The sequence below is a fragment of the Xiphophorus hellerii genome, chromosome 21 (assembly GCF_003331165.1).
Source record: "Xiphophorus hellerii strain 12219 chromosome 21, Xiphophorus_hellerii-4.1, whole genome shotgun sequence".
Classification (NCBI taxonomy): Eukaryota; Metazoa; Chordata; class Actinopteri; order Cyprinodontiformes; family Poeciliidae; genus Xiphophorus; species Xiphophorus hellerii.
Window position 1 is genome coordinate 7,652,295 of NC_045692.1, and position 15,822 is coordinate 7,668,116.

General features: G+C 41.8%; 1 protein-coding gene across 8 annotated transcripts in view; it reads left to right on the top strand.

The window, feature by feature from the left end:
- The window catches only part of ntng1a (netrin g1a), a 146,015-nt gene that overhangs the window by 112,589 nt on the left and 17,604 nt on the right, over positions 1-15,822 (top strand). For 5 of the 8 annotated variants that reach the window (XM_032551307.1, XM_032551306.1, XM_032551310.1 and 2 more), the window contains exon 5: positions 7,454-7,480. The exons of 1 other annotated variant lie outside the window; for it this stretch is intronic. In XM_032551307.1, coding sequence (XP_032407198.1) covers positions 7,454-7,480 — 27 coding nt within the window. Of the gene's footprint in view, positions 1-7,453; positions 7,481-12,068; positions 12,114-15,822 lie in introns of all 8 variants that reach the window. 2 more of the 8 variants (XM_032551308.1, XM_032551311.1) reach the window with 1 other exon arrangement.

The following is a 15,822-nucleotide window of genomic DNA, read 5'->3' on the forward strand; positions in this document are numbered from 1 at the left end:
TTTGTTTTTCTTTCCGACGTTACACCTCTTCTCCTCCCTCAAATCTTAAGCTGTCCTTCTCCCAACTTAGCTCCTGGCCACTTTGAGGCTTGCCACCTTCAATTCAGATCTACACGTGGAGACGGAGCCGGCGAGACGGAGCACTCCGGCTAGCCGCAGTGCCGTAATTTTGCTCCTGAGGAATTCAATCAAATCAGCTCGCACGCCGCTGCTGCCGCGCTCGCGGTCTGGCAGCCGATGCCGCTGCCGACCGGTTAGCGACGCCTGTCACCATCACGGGGCTCTGTATAGCCAAAGAGGTCCCAGATGATGATGGATTGCTATGAAATGATGGCGGCCAGGGGAAAGTAATTACTAACTTTGCCTTCGGGGTGGTGCTGGTGGTGGTGCGGGGGGAGGATTTCAGCAGATAAGCCCCTTTTCCAGAGCGCTCCATCGGCTGCGCCAAAGCAAACAGGTGAAGGTCAGAGAGGAACGAATGCTGACAGAAACAACGTAATGACGCCCGCGGTCATCCAACGCTCATGTCATCAGCCAAACGTCATCGACACAAGAATGTGACGAATTTCAGCAGCGGGTCTGCTCACGCTGCAGGAAGCATTAGGAGCTGGTGAAAGAAAGAACATGCAGAGGAGAAACAGAATGTAGGTCAAATATACTGAAGTGTGAGATTCAGAAAAAAGAAACGCGTTTCACTGTAACCTGGAGCTGATTTGTTGAGGCGTAATCACCTACATCCCCATTGACTGGAGATGTTGTGTTTTTGTTGTTTTTTTTAAGTTCAAGGTTATTTTTTAAAAATGGAGCATTACGTACTAATGAACATTTAGTACATGACAATTAATCGGACAATTAATTGTATTCAAATGGACCAAGAAAGAACAAAAAGACATGACAAAGTACAGAGAGGTGCGGGTAAATGTACTTAAAATAATGATTATTTTACTAACAATACAGTGAATTGTGCAACAACTTCAGTAAAACCATGAAGCACAGTCGTGTGGAATTGAGGTGAGCATGTGTAGGTGCGTGCAGTAGGTGCTGATAAATGACAAACCAAAAGGGGGACGGAAGACACAAAGCGCAAAACAAAGGAGAGATGCAGCTTCTATGTGCTTTTCTTGGCTCTACAGTCAAATGATCCAAAGTTTGCCCTGGTGCTACAGCGTAGATCTGGAACAAACAGACATCAGTACACTGGAGCCGTCTCACGGCATCAACTCTTGCTGACCCCACTGAAGAAAAGCGTCCTGGCAGCAGGATGCTGCCTTCACCACACGTTACCACGGGGGGTGATGGGTTCAAGGTGATATTCAGAGTCCAGATATTCAAAACGCAGGGTTTTCAGTGTGGGCAAAAACGTTTGATCAACATGTCTAATATTTTTAGTTTTTTTTTAAAGCTGATTTGCTAAATAATAATCAGCTATCACCACTCTGCTTTTGTGGACAAAGGGATTGTATTATTTGTTTCTCAGCCACTTAGTATCAACTCATAGCACAATCAAGTAACTATGTTTCCATCAGTTGCTATAAACATTCTGTATATACTGTATATCAAGTATGACTTAGAAGAAATGTAACTTTGGAATTTGTCACCTTGAAATTAGGCGTCTGTCTCTTTAAGAAACTCTTACTCTTTCAAAAACTCTGCCTTCAGGAAGTCATTTCATCATTGCTCCTCTGGTAATGTCAAAAAGAGAACTGTATCCATTTTTAATGTTTTATGTTTCACCGTTTGTTTCTATATGCTGTCGACATTAAGTTGTGCTATTCTAAATGATTATCACTTCAATTTTAAGAGGTACAGTTTAAAAGCCCATCTAGGAACAAATGCTGCGAATTAGCTGTTGCTACTGCACTATGACTCAAACATGGGACTGCTGTTCTGCTCAGTTTGTCCATGTGTGTCTGTCCCTATCAAATAAACTTAATAATAATAATAATAACTCTTTAACAACATTTTTATCAACGTTGCACTGAGAAGTAGCTCAGCAGATGCACAGTTCCACCAAGTGTTTGCTAATTGCTGCCAGCTAGTCTGAAGGAGCTGAGTGGTGGAGTCGCGAGGCAGGGCTGCTCTGTGAGGCGGAATCTCTGGAAGCTTTAAAACTTTAGCTTTCAGGCTTGGTCCAACTACGCGTCGTGAACAGTTGGATTGTTGCCATGGAGATTAAGGGATTCATCAAACATGCGTGAACGAATCAAAGCGACACTCCAGGTATGTGTTTGATGAAGGAATACTTTACATAACACCGCCCCTTTAAGATTTATTTCTAATCGCTTGTTGCCTTTTTTCTGTTCAGGCTGTAGTTTATTTTCTGCACTGCCTCCATTTGTATTCGTTTTCCATGTGTGGCATGTGCTGACCCCGTCACACGAGGCGACTCGCGCGAACCTCAAGAGATCCTGTTTCCTCCCCAGCATCTCGCCGCCCTGATCTCTGCGCAGCATGCAAAAAAAAGAAAAGAAAAAGAAATCAATGGGGCGCACCGTCAACATAAGCAGCCCTTAATGCTCTTCCTGCGCGATAGGACCAAATTAGATTGCAGCCGTGGCCTGTAATGGCACGGCCGGGCAGGTGAAGAGGATTGAAATTGACGGTGATTGAAAATTAATCGAATGACCCCGACATGGGATCCGCGGATGCGCTCGTGCCCCGCGGGTTGTTCATAAAGCAGCGGATAATTGCACTGACAGGCCAACTGGTGCTCGGGAGCGTGACCTGGAAGGAAAGGTCAAACTTCACTCAGCGACAGCCTGAGGAGTCGATCCGTACGGACGGACGCTCGCTCGCTCGCTCGCTTGTCGTCGAGCGGACGCTTTCCCGTTTATTTATTTTTTTTGCTTTATTATTATTATTTTGACAGAAGGCTGTGGGTGAAAAAGTGTCGCGGCGCACTCCGTCGTGTCATGAACATAAGCAGATTAACACCTCTATTTACCGTGTGACATACATGTTAAAACGTTTAGCCGGTTCTTTGTTACGCAGCAACAGTGCCGGCTTTGTCACTGCGCTCTTCTCCTGTCGTCTTAGTGACTGTAGACGGAGCACTGGCTGATACGAAGGAACGCTGGTCGGGGAAAGCAGGATATTGTTGCTATGAGGAGCCTCTCTGCTCAAACGGTGAACTTAAACTGTTTCTTATTGCACACTAATGAGAGTACGCAGGAAAACAACCAGCAAGAGTCATATTTTCTTTCCTCTCTATCCTTCACCTAACGTAGTTGGGGCCCCTGCTAATCTTCCAAATTTGATGCGGATAGATTTTGTGTGTGTGTGTGTTATTGCTCAACCAGATGCTTAAAATCTGGTAAGTACAGATTTTTTTTTTTTCATTCTCATTGATTTATTTAGTATAATAAATCACCATGGCAAAAAAAATAAAAAAATCCAAGTTTCCTAGAATGGCAACACAGGTCATAAAGTCGATTTCCAAAAAAATCCGTTTAATAGTGACTAGAGGGGGGGTTGATGCAGAGGAACAAAAGCTGGCATAGAAACATTAAAGATCCTGCAGCCTTGACTGTCTTGGCACTGTATTGTTTACTTATTAAATATTTTAGCTGCTTTGCTTGCTTGCTTTTTTGCTGTAGGAAAGAAATTTCTGCCTTCAGAAATTCATTTAAGTGCGAAAAAAAACGCGAATCCTCCAGTTGGCTAAAATGAAACTTTCAAATGTTGTTCATGATTTGGTGTGTGTGTTTGTACATCCCGTTTTTGACCGTTTCTGTTTAAAAGTGAGGTTCTCTGTCAAAATGCCGGCGCTTGGAAAATCGAACATTTACTGCTGTCTTACCTTAAATTAGAATATATACCCTCAAAAGGTTAACTTCTTCAGTAATTAATTTGAAAAATTGAAGTGTAAACTGATTTCTCACAGAGTGGTATATTTGAAGCCTTTAATTTTATTCATTTTGGGTTTCTCAGAGACTTAGGAAACTACATAAGAGTCATCAAATATTTAATGTTAATGCGTGACAAGTTATGTTATGGCCTATGCAATATCAGGTTAAACTGTTGCAGCAGATAGTAATCTACATGCTCCACAAATGTCATTGTGAAAGGCCATGTTCATAAAGTTCTGAATCTAAGCATAATATTGGAAAGTTGAGTGGAAGAAAAATGTGTCAACTGTTTATCCGCTGCCATATGTGGCCATGCTAACAGGCCTCAGCATTCCTGGCTAGCTCTCTTGTGGTGAACCGGCGGTAGCATAGCAGAGTAAAAAGGTGGCGTGTGTGAGCCGCATGTACACGAAGCTGATTGACACTGAGAAGATCCTCCTCCTCTTAGGCTCTGATTGGTTGTTCCAAACCAATCAGTGTATTTCTGCAAATGGCAATAGGACCACAGAGAGGAAATGAAGGAGCTCAATTTTTTTCCCTTGTGTTTCATATTATACAGTCATAGTGACAAAGTGACAACTTAAACATATTGCTTCTAAAAGTTACGTACTGCAGCTTTAAATCTAACCCCTCAGCATATCCTCATCTTTTTAGGCCCAGCTGTGTGACAGTGGACTAATGCTGCAATTCAAATTCTGTGTTAATTCTTATTGTAATGATGTAATATCATTTATGTTTGTGAACACTGCATGACATTTTTATAGATTCAACTACTATCACTATTTTTCCGTTCTGTAAATCAACCAAGGTGATCCTGAATTGCAATGTTGTAATACAGAAAATGATGAGATTCAGATTCTGGCATCATGTCTCCGTCTCCTCAAAAGTGACTTCCTGGACACCGCGGACCACAACGTACTTGTGTTATCCGAAAGCGCGCTCTTTGCTGCTCCTCTGCTGTCCCGTTGTTCCGCTGCGCCGCAGTGTGCGTGATCGCGGTTACCCTTGCCCTGTCCTTCCTGTCCGCGGCTGAGCATCTGCCCATCCCTCCGCCGCCGGAGGGTTTGCGATCTGTATGTCGGCGTGGCCACCTGCACTTCACGGCTCTCTGACGGTTCGCATATTTGGCGTCTAAAACACAACTGGCAGGCACAGATCAAGGGAAGAGCCGACTGAATGACAGCAGCCGGATCAAAGTCGGCGTAGACAAACAACTCGTGAAAATCCTCCCCGCCTCCTCTCCAGAGCAGATCTCGGACGTGTTTGTCTCCGTCGCGTAAAAACAAGGCCACACTGAAATTCCCACACACCTTCCCTCCTCCGCTTCAGGTGCGACGGCGCGAGGAAGACACACGAGACCCGAGCGTTTCATCTCGTCTCCTCCAGCTTGAAAGAAACGTGCAAGCATGTCTCCAAATGCCCAGCATGCTTCTTCTTCCCATGGAGAGGTGCTTGTTTGTTTTGTTTAGTTTCTTGGGGGAGGGGGTTGGGCACGCTGCCTTGTTGAGGGAAGGAAGGACATGCGAGGATGTGAGGCAGGGCTTCCATCCAGAAGGAGATGATTAGAAAATCTCCAGCCGGCGTTGATGGCCTGACAGGAAATTCTGTCGTTGCGGCGCTAATTACAAGCGGAACGGAGATGAAACCAAGAAACCGCGGCGATTTGGGTCAAGGAATTGAACGTCTTTGGTCTCCTCAGATCCGCAGCCAGCCTGGCATCGCGGTGCGGCAGAGATCTGGTCACCATGGGGACGAGACAGACTGCATTATCTGCTCAGTGGCCGCTCTGCTCAAGAGATTGCTCGATGGAGGGACGGACGGGCAGGCCGGCAGGACAAGACACGTCCTGCTCTGCTGTCAAAGCTGGAGTTTGATATTTCCAACAGTATTTGTAGTAGAGCCTTATGAAACTCTTCATACCTTTTTGGACTGAATCACCAATTTGTCACGTTACAATCGTAAACTTTCGATATTTTGCATCCAGACGTTATGTGGAATGCAAACTATTGTCTGAATAAATTTTAGTGCATTTAGTGACGTTGATTGGTTTAATTTCATTGAATTGAGCGCTCCAAGTTGAGTCATTTTTATTTTAAATGCACATTTCAGCAACAAGGCAGTTCAAAGTTCTTTACACCATGAAAACACAGATAAAACGCCGTATAAACTACATACCAATTGCCAGTAACAAACATTTTGTCGTTCCATCATCAAAAGCATCAACATGCATCAAACATGTCAACGTTTCAGTGATTATGAGTCAAAAGCAACTCTTAAACAGGTGGGTTCTTAGGCTTGAGTTAAAGGAACTCAGTGTTTCAGCTGTTTTGTAGTTTTGTGGAAGTTTGGTCCAGATTTGAGGTGCAGAGAAGCCGAATGCTGCTTCTCCATGTTCTGATAATATATATATTTTGGGATAGTGGCCTAAAGAAAGTCATTGGGAGTCCAATTGCCAAAACTCATAAAATACACTGCAAAAATGTGGAACGAGTTGCTTGAGGTGAGTGAAACTAAAATATAGCTTTTTAGCCAACAAGCAAGACACAATGTGTGGTGGCAAGTCTCAGACTAAAAATACCTTCCCCACTGTTAAGCGTGGTGGTGGCACCATCATGCCGTGGGGATGGGTTTTCTGCATCAGGGTTAAGAAAACCGATGCAGTCCTGGAAGAAAACTTCCAAGACCAGTCATCAACTCCAGGGTCGTCCAGAACTTTTCCAATAAACACACAGTGAGGGGTTTCCATTACAAATGTACGTAAAACTTTGTCAATATTCCACTGATGTCAAAATAAAAACCATATTGTGCATATTTCCATTTCCATTAAATAAGAAACTCAATCAAAATCACAAGTAAATAAGGTTGATCACGCGATAAAGTCATTAAAGAAAACATGCTGTGATTCTCCCATCACTTTCTGTTGTCTTCTTCTTTGTGGTTTGCGCCAGTGGCAACGTTTGGTTGTTGATCAGGTGCCAACTTTTTGTAGACAAACAAGAGTTTTTTTTCCCCCCTTAAACATATTTTCTAAATGTCAAATTGCACAATTATGTGATCAGTGGAACTGTAGCCAAATCCCAGATCTAAATCGAACTGAGAATCTGTGGCAAGACTTTAAAATCGCCCCCAGCTGTTTTTCTTCCAATCTGACTGAAACTAGCTTATCTTTAAAAGAAGAACGAGCAAAACAAACAGTCTCTAGACTTGCAGCCGTAATTAGAATAAATGGAGGTTCTGAAAAGCTTTGACTAAGCCAGACACAGAGCAACATGGTTCCGTCTCTGAAACCAGGTGTTTAAGCTTTTAGCTTAGACGACAAAAACTTTGGCCATTGACGGGGAAATCAGAGGAGGAAAAACGGAGGAAACCGGAGTGGTACAGACAGATTACCAGACAGAACGCTCACTTCTAAATCTGTTCTGTGCGTTAACTCAGGTGGACACGATTCATCACGTTGTAAAGATTCGAGGGGCTGAGGAGGATTTTCCAGCTTTTTCTCTCTTGAATTTAAAATGTTGTTCTTACTGCCGGTAAGCCAATGATATGCAACCATTTAAGCTGTGTGTGTGTGTTTTTTTTCCCCTCTCTCTCTTCTTCTCTTGCAGGTGTTCCTAATAACATTGGTCCAGTTAGTAAGTAAACACCATCAGAATACTATTAATACTAAATATGTAAAAAAAAAAAAAGAGAAAGCACTCTATTAATGCTTGATGCTTTGCTTTGCTTTGCCTGCTGTTGTGCCCTTCATCGAACATCCCTAAGTGTGGCGCCGAGTGTTCATTTCTGATCCAAATCTACCTGCGAAAACTCTCTCAACAAGTATTGACTAACATTTCTATTGGCGGGAGGGGGAGCGGTGTTAGCGTGAGGCGCTGAGCAATAGCTGGAGGCGATATTGTCATGATGCAGGCATATTAATTTACTCCATTCAGACTCAACCAGATAGCACTTGCCTGGCTCTGCATGCCCAATGTCATTTTTTGTTTTTTTTGCCCCTCTCCGTCTCCCATGCATTATAAATAAATGGCATCTAGACTTTATTAAAGTGCCGAGACCTCTCTGGCAGTATAATGTCACGTGGGGGGGAGGGGTCATTTTAATATAAGCCTCAAACGCCTCGGCCGGTATTATCTTTGTCAAGCAGCAGCCCCCGGAGGAGGATGGAGCAAGAAAAGAGGTGCCACGTCTCAAGTTACCGCTGCCTGGAAGGCTGCGTGATGCAAGGAGCCGTACGGTTGTATCGAACAAGCCAAAGTGCATCCTGCACAGCCGGGCTCAAGTCTCCTTAATCCTCTTTATTCCCCGCGTCCAAGCCGGTGTTCGCTGTTCCCAGATTGATTAGTAAATTGCCTCCTCCCTGTCCGATTCCTCGCCAACATCGAATGGCTCGATTAAAGAGTCGCGTAAGATGCGTCTTCTTGATTTTGATCGATGGTCACTATTCATTTATTCAGTTCTCCTTTGGTGTCAGTGCAGTATTTTTTTTTTTTAAATTGAATTGAATCGGAATAAATCTGAAACATAGTTTTGAGCTCTCGCATAGAAACGGTATAACGGCTTAAAGTAAATCTAGTGTGACACATTCACTCAGGGTCATTGCGGGTCCTACACGTTTATTGGCACAATTGGTAAAGAAGCCTTAAAGCAGATAATACAGTAGTATTATCTTGTATTGGGTTTTCTTTGAAACCTTGAATAGAGCTTTTACTCAGTGAAGGATAAAAAAAACATCTTTTCTTATCCTTTTTTTTGTTTCTTTTTCTACATATTTTTAATTTTTTACCAAATCTCTGGTGCAACAGTTGAGGGCGCATCTAATTTTTAAAAAGTGTGTAACTGAAGTATTTTATCATTTGAGGAAGAATCAAGAGATTTACCCCAAAAAAGGTGCATAACATGACACAGAAGCACTCATTTTGCCTCTCTAGGATAGAATCAAACGTAGGTTTTTCTGCTAGAATTGGCACATTATTTCTAGTTGGTAATCCCTCCATAAACAAAGAACCATGTTTTACATATGTTAATTTCTTCAAATTATGAATTTTAAATACACAAACAATGCTCAAGCTTCAGACAATTTGGTTAAAAAAGAAACTCAGACAATGAAGTAATTTTATCGACAACTGTGTCAAAAATGTCCACTTTTGAAGTTCCAAAAGATTCTTGAGAAATGAGTCAGTGTTTCAGAAAATATATTTGTTTTTTGTTGGGTTTTGTTTTAAAAAGGGCATCACTTTAATTATGATAATGACATAATAGCAAAAAATCCAATACATCAATATGAAATAGATTTAGTTGAAGGCTTTTTATGCCAGCGGTGCGAATGAATGTAGAGGATAGAAAGAGTTAACAACCTTCCGTTCACATCCTCTTTGTCATTATTCCCAAGTAAGATACGCATTTAAACAGTTTCTCAAAACATGTTTGCCTGGGACTTGAGATGGAAAACAGATTGTCCCCAGGTGGCATTTTAATCAGGCTTACGCCGGGCGAAAACACCGCTTTAAAGTGCGACGCTGTTGAGACGAGTCAGAAATGGACACACAGCCAAGCCCCGGTCCACACACACTCCCTCCCTCCCACTTCTAACAATCTCCCACTGCCTTGCCCCCGTCATCACAAATGCAGAAGTTATGCCTCTTCTCTGTGCATGGCAGGAGTAAAGCTCGGTGTGTGTGTGCGTGTGTGTGTCTGCACGGTCCTCGTACATGCTTGCATATGCACATCCGGCTTCTCCATCTCATCCAAAAATGCCAGGCCACACCATGTCCAACGGTTGTCCTCAAATCCTTCACATGGAGAGTGTCGAACCTGAAAGGTGTGTGTGCGCGTGCGTGTGTTTGCCTGTGTTTGGATTGGAGGGTATGGTGAGGTAGAATTTAGATAAACCTTCACTTCTTATCCAGAAGATTGCCCCTCCAATGGGGTAAGGAGGAAGGGATTAGGATTTCTTACGACTAGCTGTCTCGTCGCAGCAGTCCTCCCCCCTCCATCAGAACGATGCCAACAGTAAAACCTGAACGTGCTGACTGCCTTTGTTTTCTAAAACACGCTTAAAGAAGAGGACGACGCTGCTTTCAGCACAAACAAATATCAAGTTTATGTGTGCATTATTAGCAAAGCAGCGGGGGGAGGGAGGGAGAGGCAAAAAGGTTATGACGTCCTTGAGGTTGTTGAAAGGATTCGAGGCGGAGCGTGCGCTTTTTCATGTTGTTGGTTGAAGGTAATTGAATTCCTTATTGACTTTTCTCCAATTCTATTTCAAGTTTATTAAGCCGGGCAGAATTGCCTAATGCGGACCATTAAAGTGAAATTAATATTTTAAAAACAATCCTGGCCCTGCTAGATTGCATTTCATTACGAGTATGGCATTGATTAAAATCCGTCACCACTCATTTAACTCGCCTTACCTTCATATTCTCCATAGCCGAGTAATTAAGGGAGGGACGGGGGGGACCCAGATGTGTGTTGCTTCCAGTCAATCGCAAACATGAAATCAACTCGCCTTTTGAACGTACATCTCACAGATCCGGCCAGCGCGTTCATCGGCATCATGTCTAGTCATTTGTGTTCCTTGCGATTCTTTGGAGGCTGCTTCGCTCCTGAGAGCGACAACGGATACAAAATAAAGATAGTGGAAAGAAAAAAGAAAGAAAAAAACACAAAACAGGGCACTTCACGTAAGATATAAGACCTGAGTTTGAGTGGTGATGAGCCGTGCCCTGCTTCTTAAGCTCTTTATTTGTTAATCTGTCATTTCAAAGAGCTTCTCATCCGGCAACTTACATGACTTTAAACCCCTGGAGATGTCACAGCCGGCAGTGATACGGGGCTCTCCGTGTAAGCACGGCTTTTAAATATTCTTTTTTTTCTTTTAAAAAAAAAAAGAAATAAAGATATAAAGGGATTAGAACGCTGTACTTGATAAGCCTCTGCTGAAGCAAATTCAGAATCAATAACTAGTAAATCTGAGTTGCTTCAAACGTTGCTGTCAGCGTGCAGATACACCGAGCTCAAAGCTAAAGTCTTGTTTTATTCCGGCCCAACGAAAGGGATTTGAAACATTGACGAGGCCTTGCAAAAACATTCGTAGCCCCTGAACTTTTTCACGTTTTGTCGTGTTCCGACTGCAAACTGCAATATATTTTAATGGATTTTTTGTTTTGTTTTGTTTTTGTGGTAACGTGGTGTGAAAGGTCTCGTTTAATCGTCTGATACCACTTAATGAAATCCAGTTACAATATTACAAATATGTTGGGTTTTTTTTTTTTGTTAACCAATCAATTCTCAATAAAATCCATAAACGTTTGCAATTATAACATGACAAAAATGCAATAAAGAAATATAGATACTTTGGCAAGGCCCCGTATCCCTCACAGTAAAAAAAAAAAAAGAAAAGTCATTTATTGAAAGACCGCCTCATGAACAGCGCTCATATTCTTTTTGCATGCATAGTTAGGGAAATAGGCTCCTCGCCAGGACACCGCTGGATGTTAATTGGGAAAGATTGCATGATTCATGGAGTCGATAGCGAAAGGACAGAAAGATCAAGTGAAGAGATAAAGGGGCACAATGAGGAAAAGTTATCCGGATTCTTCCCCGTTTGGCTGAGTCCTCTCCATTTCCAACCGCAAAGTATTTCCCTGACACGGAAATACTGACTTGTATGTAATTATGAGGTTATGCTACCCACAGCAGTCCGTCATTCCAAGTGCCAGCACCTGCCATTATTTATTCATTGTTATTCCTCCACCAGAAATACGCCATAATTAGATATTGATTACAAAGTCAATGTGATGAATTAAACAAAATGCCCCCTAAAGTCTTCATTTGCCATAAGTAGTATCAGATACTCGACATAAATCATGTTTGAAATGCTACGTTTCAGAGAGTTTTGTCTCTTTAGTTCTGTGCTCATTGTTGCACACACGCACCCAACAGTCACGCCAATTACATACAACGTTGTTCCAATGTCCTTTTAAAGGGTCTTTGGATGCATTCTCCTTGCTCGTCCATGTCAGCCCTGTACCCCATTTGTATGTGCAGATTCCCCAACCTACTGATTTTGAGTCATGCCGGACATCTTCATGTCTCCAGTTGTCTGTGTCAATGACCACATAGTCCCCCCCTCCCCTCCCTTCTCCTTCCCGTAGACAATCTGTTAAGTGAATCACGCAAAAGGCACATGAATAACTCCTTATTTCTTCTAATTGCACGCAGTACGGCCGAATGTCTCATCTCTAGGTGTTGCTAACCGAAAAGAAGGTAGGCATTTAAGATTGTGACACCAGCTACCTTTTCCACAGATTCATTTACTTTAGGTCTTTGTATGATATGTCAACAAAAACTGGCTCTCAGTAGCCAAAAGTGCTGTGTTCCATCTTCGAGAGATAGATTATTTATCTGCTTATTTTGCTGTTATAAAGGTTTAAAGGAGAGATCTAGATTTAGCAAGGTACTCTACGATGCTTTATTATTTCTAGCCTTCAGTATTTGGACTGTATATGTGTACATTAGGATAAGAGGCTCCAAGAAAGTAGCATCTAATCAGCTGAAAAACCTGAAGGGGTTTTTGGTGAAGTTATATGCAGATGACAGGCTCATCTTTGTTTAACTCATCATGAAGAGAGTCTTTAAAAAATACCCACTTGCTTTCTACTTTTTTGTCAAACTTAAATGTTTCAGTGAAACAATGTCTATCAACAAAGATAGTTTGAGTTAAATTTGATTTATTCATGGAGAAAGGCTGTCCAAAAACAAAAACCCTCGCTCCTGTGTTTAGGTTATTCTGCTGTACTGAAGGCAAGACATTCTCTGTCCAGGTTGTCTGGTAGAGCCAAGCCATCCAGTTTCTGAAGAAGATAAAAGCTCTTGGATTATGTGCACGGATGCATACGAGATCTACGTACAGAACCGTCTAGTTTTCTGGGCTCTTATGCGCCGTCGCCGTGCTTTTGGAATGTTATAGGTGGGCCAGCCTCTCCCGGGAAGGGTTGCAACTCTTCCATGATTTTTTAATTTGTTGACAATGTCCCTTAACGTGGTTCATTGGAGTCATAGAAATGACATTGTAGCACTTCATAGATTGATAGATGGCAGTGCCATTGTTTCTCACCTTGGCCTCGATGTGTTGCTCTTGAAGATCTATCAGCCCTACCTCATGTTGTCAAGAGACGTTTCACAGTTTAGCCTAAAATTGTTCACAACCCGATCAGTGATAGCAATTGTGCCAGATATCTCTTCTTTTTACGTAGCACCAAGTTGGAACCGGCTTTTTATCTGAGAAATTGGCCAGACATTAAATTTTGTTGGTCACCTGAAACATTTATCTGTGACAAAAAGCAAAAATGTGAAATTTGTAAGCGGGAAAACACTTTCCAACACCACGGCATCGATCTGTTTCTGAAAATAAATCAGTGTAAAAATAGTATATGTTGAGGCCTTATGTCGTGAAGTACAAAAAGCGAAGGTTGGACATTACATTTATTTGACCTTTGGTTAGTTTCCTCACTTGTAAACATAAATCAATAAATAGGTGTGTTCACAGCTGGTTAGTTTTTTTGTGCACAACTTTAGAACCTGAGCATTTTTGGTTTCTTTGCCCCATATTGAGTAGAAAGCATTTCGAATGGATACTTTCTGTCTGGGGGAAACACACGCAGGGTGGTAAATAACACGAAGTTATTAGTAATGAAATGAAGTACTGAGAAGGAACAATGAGATTTTTATTGTTCTTGATCGAGGGCATTCGTAACAGATGCTGCTGCACTCAGCCAGCTCCACCTGGCACACGTCTCCTTATTTGTCATTGCCATCATTCGTCATCGTCGAACACATTGCCCTTTTATTTTTTTCTTCTTCTTCTTATCATTACTTTTACAATTTCATTGGGCACAATGCCTGTTTTTTTATTATTATTTTCGTTTCTCTCTGACATTACATGTGTTATATTTGATTGCAGTATGTTTTCTTTCATTTGTTTGTTTTCTTCTTTTAATCCGTCCAGTAGCTCCTCAAGTTGCATTGTCCACTGCCCCTTCTGTCCACGCTGCAAACAGCAAGCGAGGTAGGAGCTCTGGAACTCGTACATCGTCCCCAGATGACACCACAGCCTTTTTTCCCCCCACCCCCCAACCCCCATGTGCGTTTATGTTGACTTGTAACCTCCCTGATCCTTGCACCACAGTGCTGAAGAGCTCCAAAATCTTATCGTCTGTACCTCCAGCTCAGAGCTGGACTGATGGCTTGAAGTTTCATTCTTACAGAGAATGGATTCTAAACACTATAAAAGGAGTCGTTTCTTCTGCTGCAACTATTTTTGGGGAACGTTCCTTCCCCCTCACCAAACCCTCCCCCCAATGTGTGCATGATTTATGACCTTAGCCTATTTCTAGCAAAGGGAGAATATTTGTCTTGCGAGACTATGTCTGAAGGAGTGAGGCGTGTAACGTGGAAGGGTTTTAGCTCACGCTCAGCTAGGACCGGCTGACTCAGACGGGAGGTAGAACGGAACTCGAATTTCTGCGCCTTTTGTGTTTTTTTTCAAGCCCGGTCAGGTTGGTGTCGGTCGAACTGAGAGAACTGACCTCAATACAGATCCTTAATAACCGCAATCCCTTGGAAGAAAGCTCCATCTGCTAACCTTCCCTGTTCTGGAACCTTGACGAGGCTGTCAGTGTACTTGGTTGCCAACAAGGCTTAAGGGTCACATCTGTCTGAGCTGTGCCACATAATGTGTCAGCGGTCACTCAGTGTGACAGTCTGAACCTCACTTGGAGAGCGTTTAGATAGGGTTGCTCTCCGACCAACTGCTATGCCTTATGAAGCACCACCATGAAGTTACAAAGACTGTACCCATTCTGCCAATCGCCTTCAACTTCATACTTCCTCTTAGACATGACTTTTGTTATGGCTTTTAGAAAACATTATATTAGGTTTTGATTATTCTCAACTTACTTTGTGAATCAAGGTTGTTTTAGTTAAATATAGAAATCCTTTCACAGGTGTTAGGTGGTATTAAAAGTGTCTGACTTTAGTTGCAATTAAATTGCAAAATAAAAAAAACTTAGACTTAGATTTGGTGCTTTACCTTATCAACTTTTGTTGTCCAATATGTTCAAGCTCAAACAGAACTGTGCATACTCTTGGACCAAACGGTGCATTTGATTCATTTTTGTTCAACCAGGAATATTCATGCACTGTAAAAAATAAAATAAAATTGTTCTTTCTGATAAAAATATTGGCAGCTATGGTTGCCCAAATTTGACCAAATAATTCTGGTAAAATTCTGGTAGGAAATTTTACCTGAAGAAAAATTAGAGACGTTTTTTTGTTGTTGTTTTTTTTTTTTTTTACAGTGCAGACTGTGAGCTACAAATGGTCCACCAGTCTATTCATGTTTGTTGTAGCATCAACAAACATGTACACATGGGTGTATTTTAAACTGACCTCTGCCTTGAATAAGTTTCTTTAGTTTCAGAACGAACTAAATTTATCTGTAAATATATTAGCTAACGTCATTATGCTAATGATGTTAGCTTAATAAAATAAAGCTATCAACACCATAAAGACACTTCTGTTTATTCTACAATGTCAATACTGCTTTTCATTCACTCTCCACTTTACGCCTAGCTCCTTATTTAATACCTTGTTTAGAGTTTACACCTAAAAAATACATGTTTAAAAGCTGATTAAGAACAAGGTTTGCTAATAATCTGGCAAAATCTTCAACTCAGCGTAAAGGAAAAAAAATAGCCTGTGTACCCAATATAATTGAAGAATTACACACTTTATCTTAACAATCTTAATTAATAACCTGCAAAATTTTGATGGATTAGGTACACTATGCATGTGTCTGATTTGAGAATGTTAATTTCCGTTATTAGAGACTAGGTACTTGATGTGATAGACTTGACTCTTGACTTGGAAAACCTGTGAACATCTCTACTTTGAGCTAACAAATTTATTAAGAATC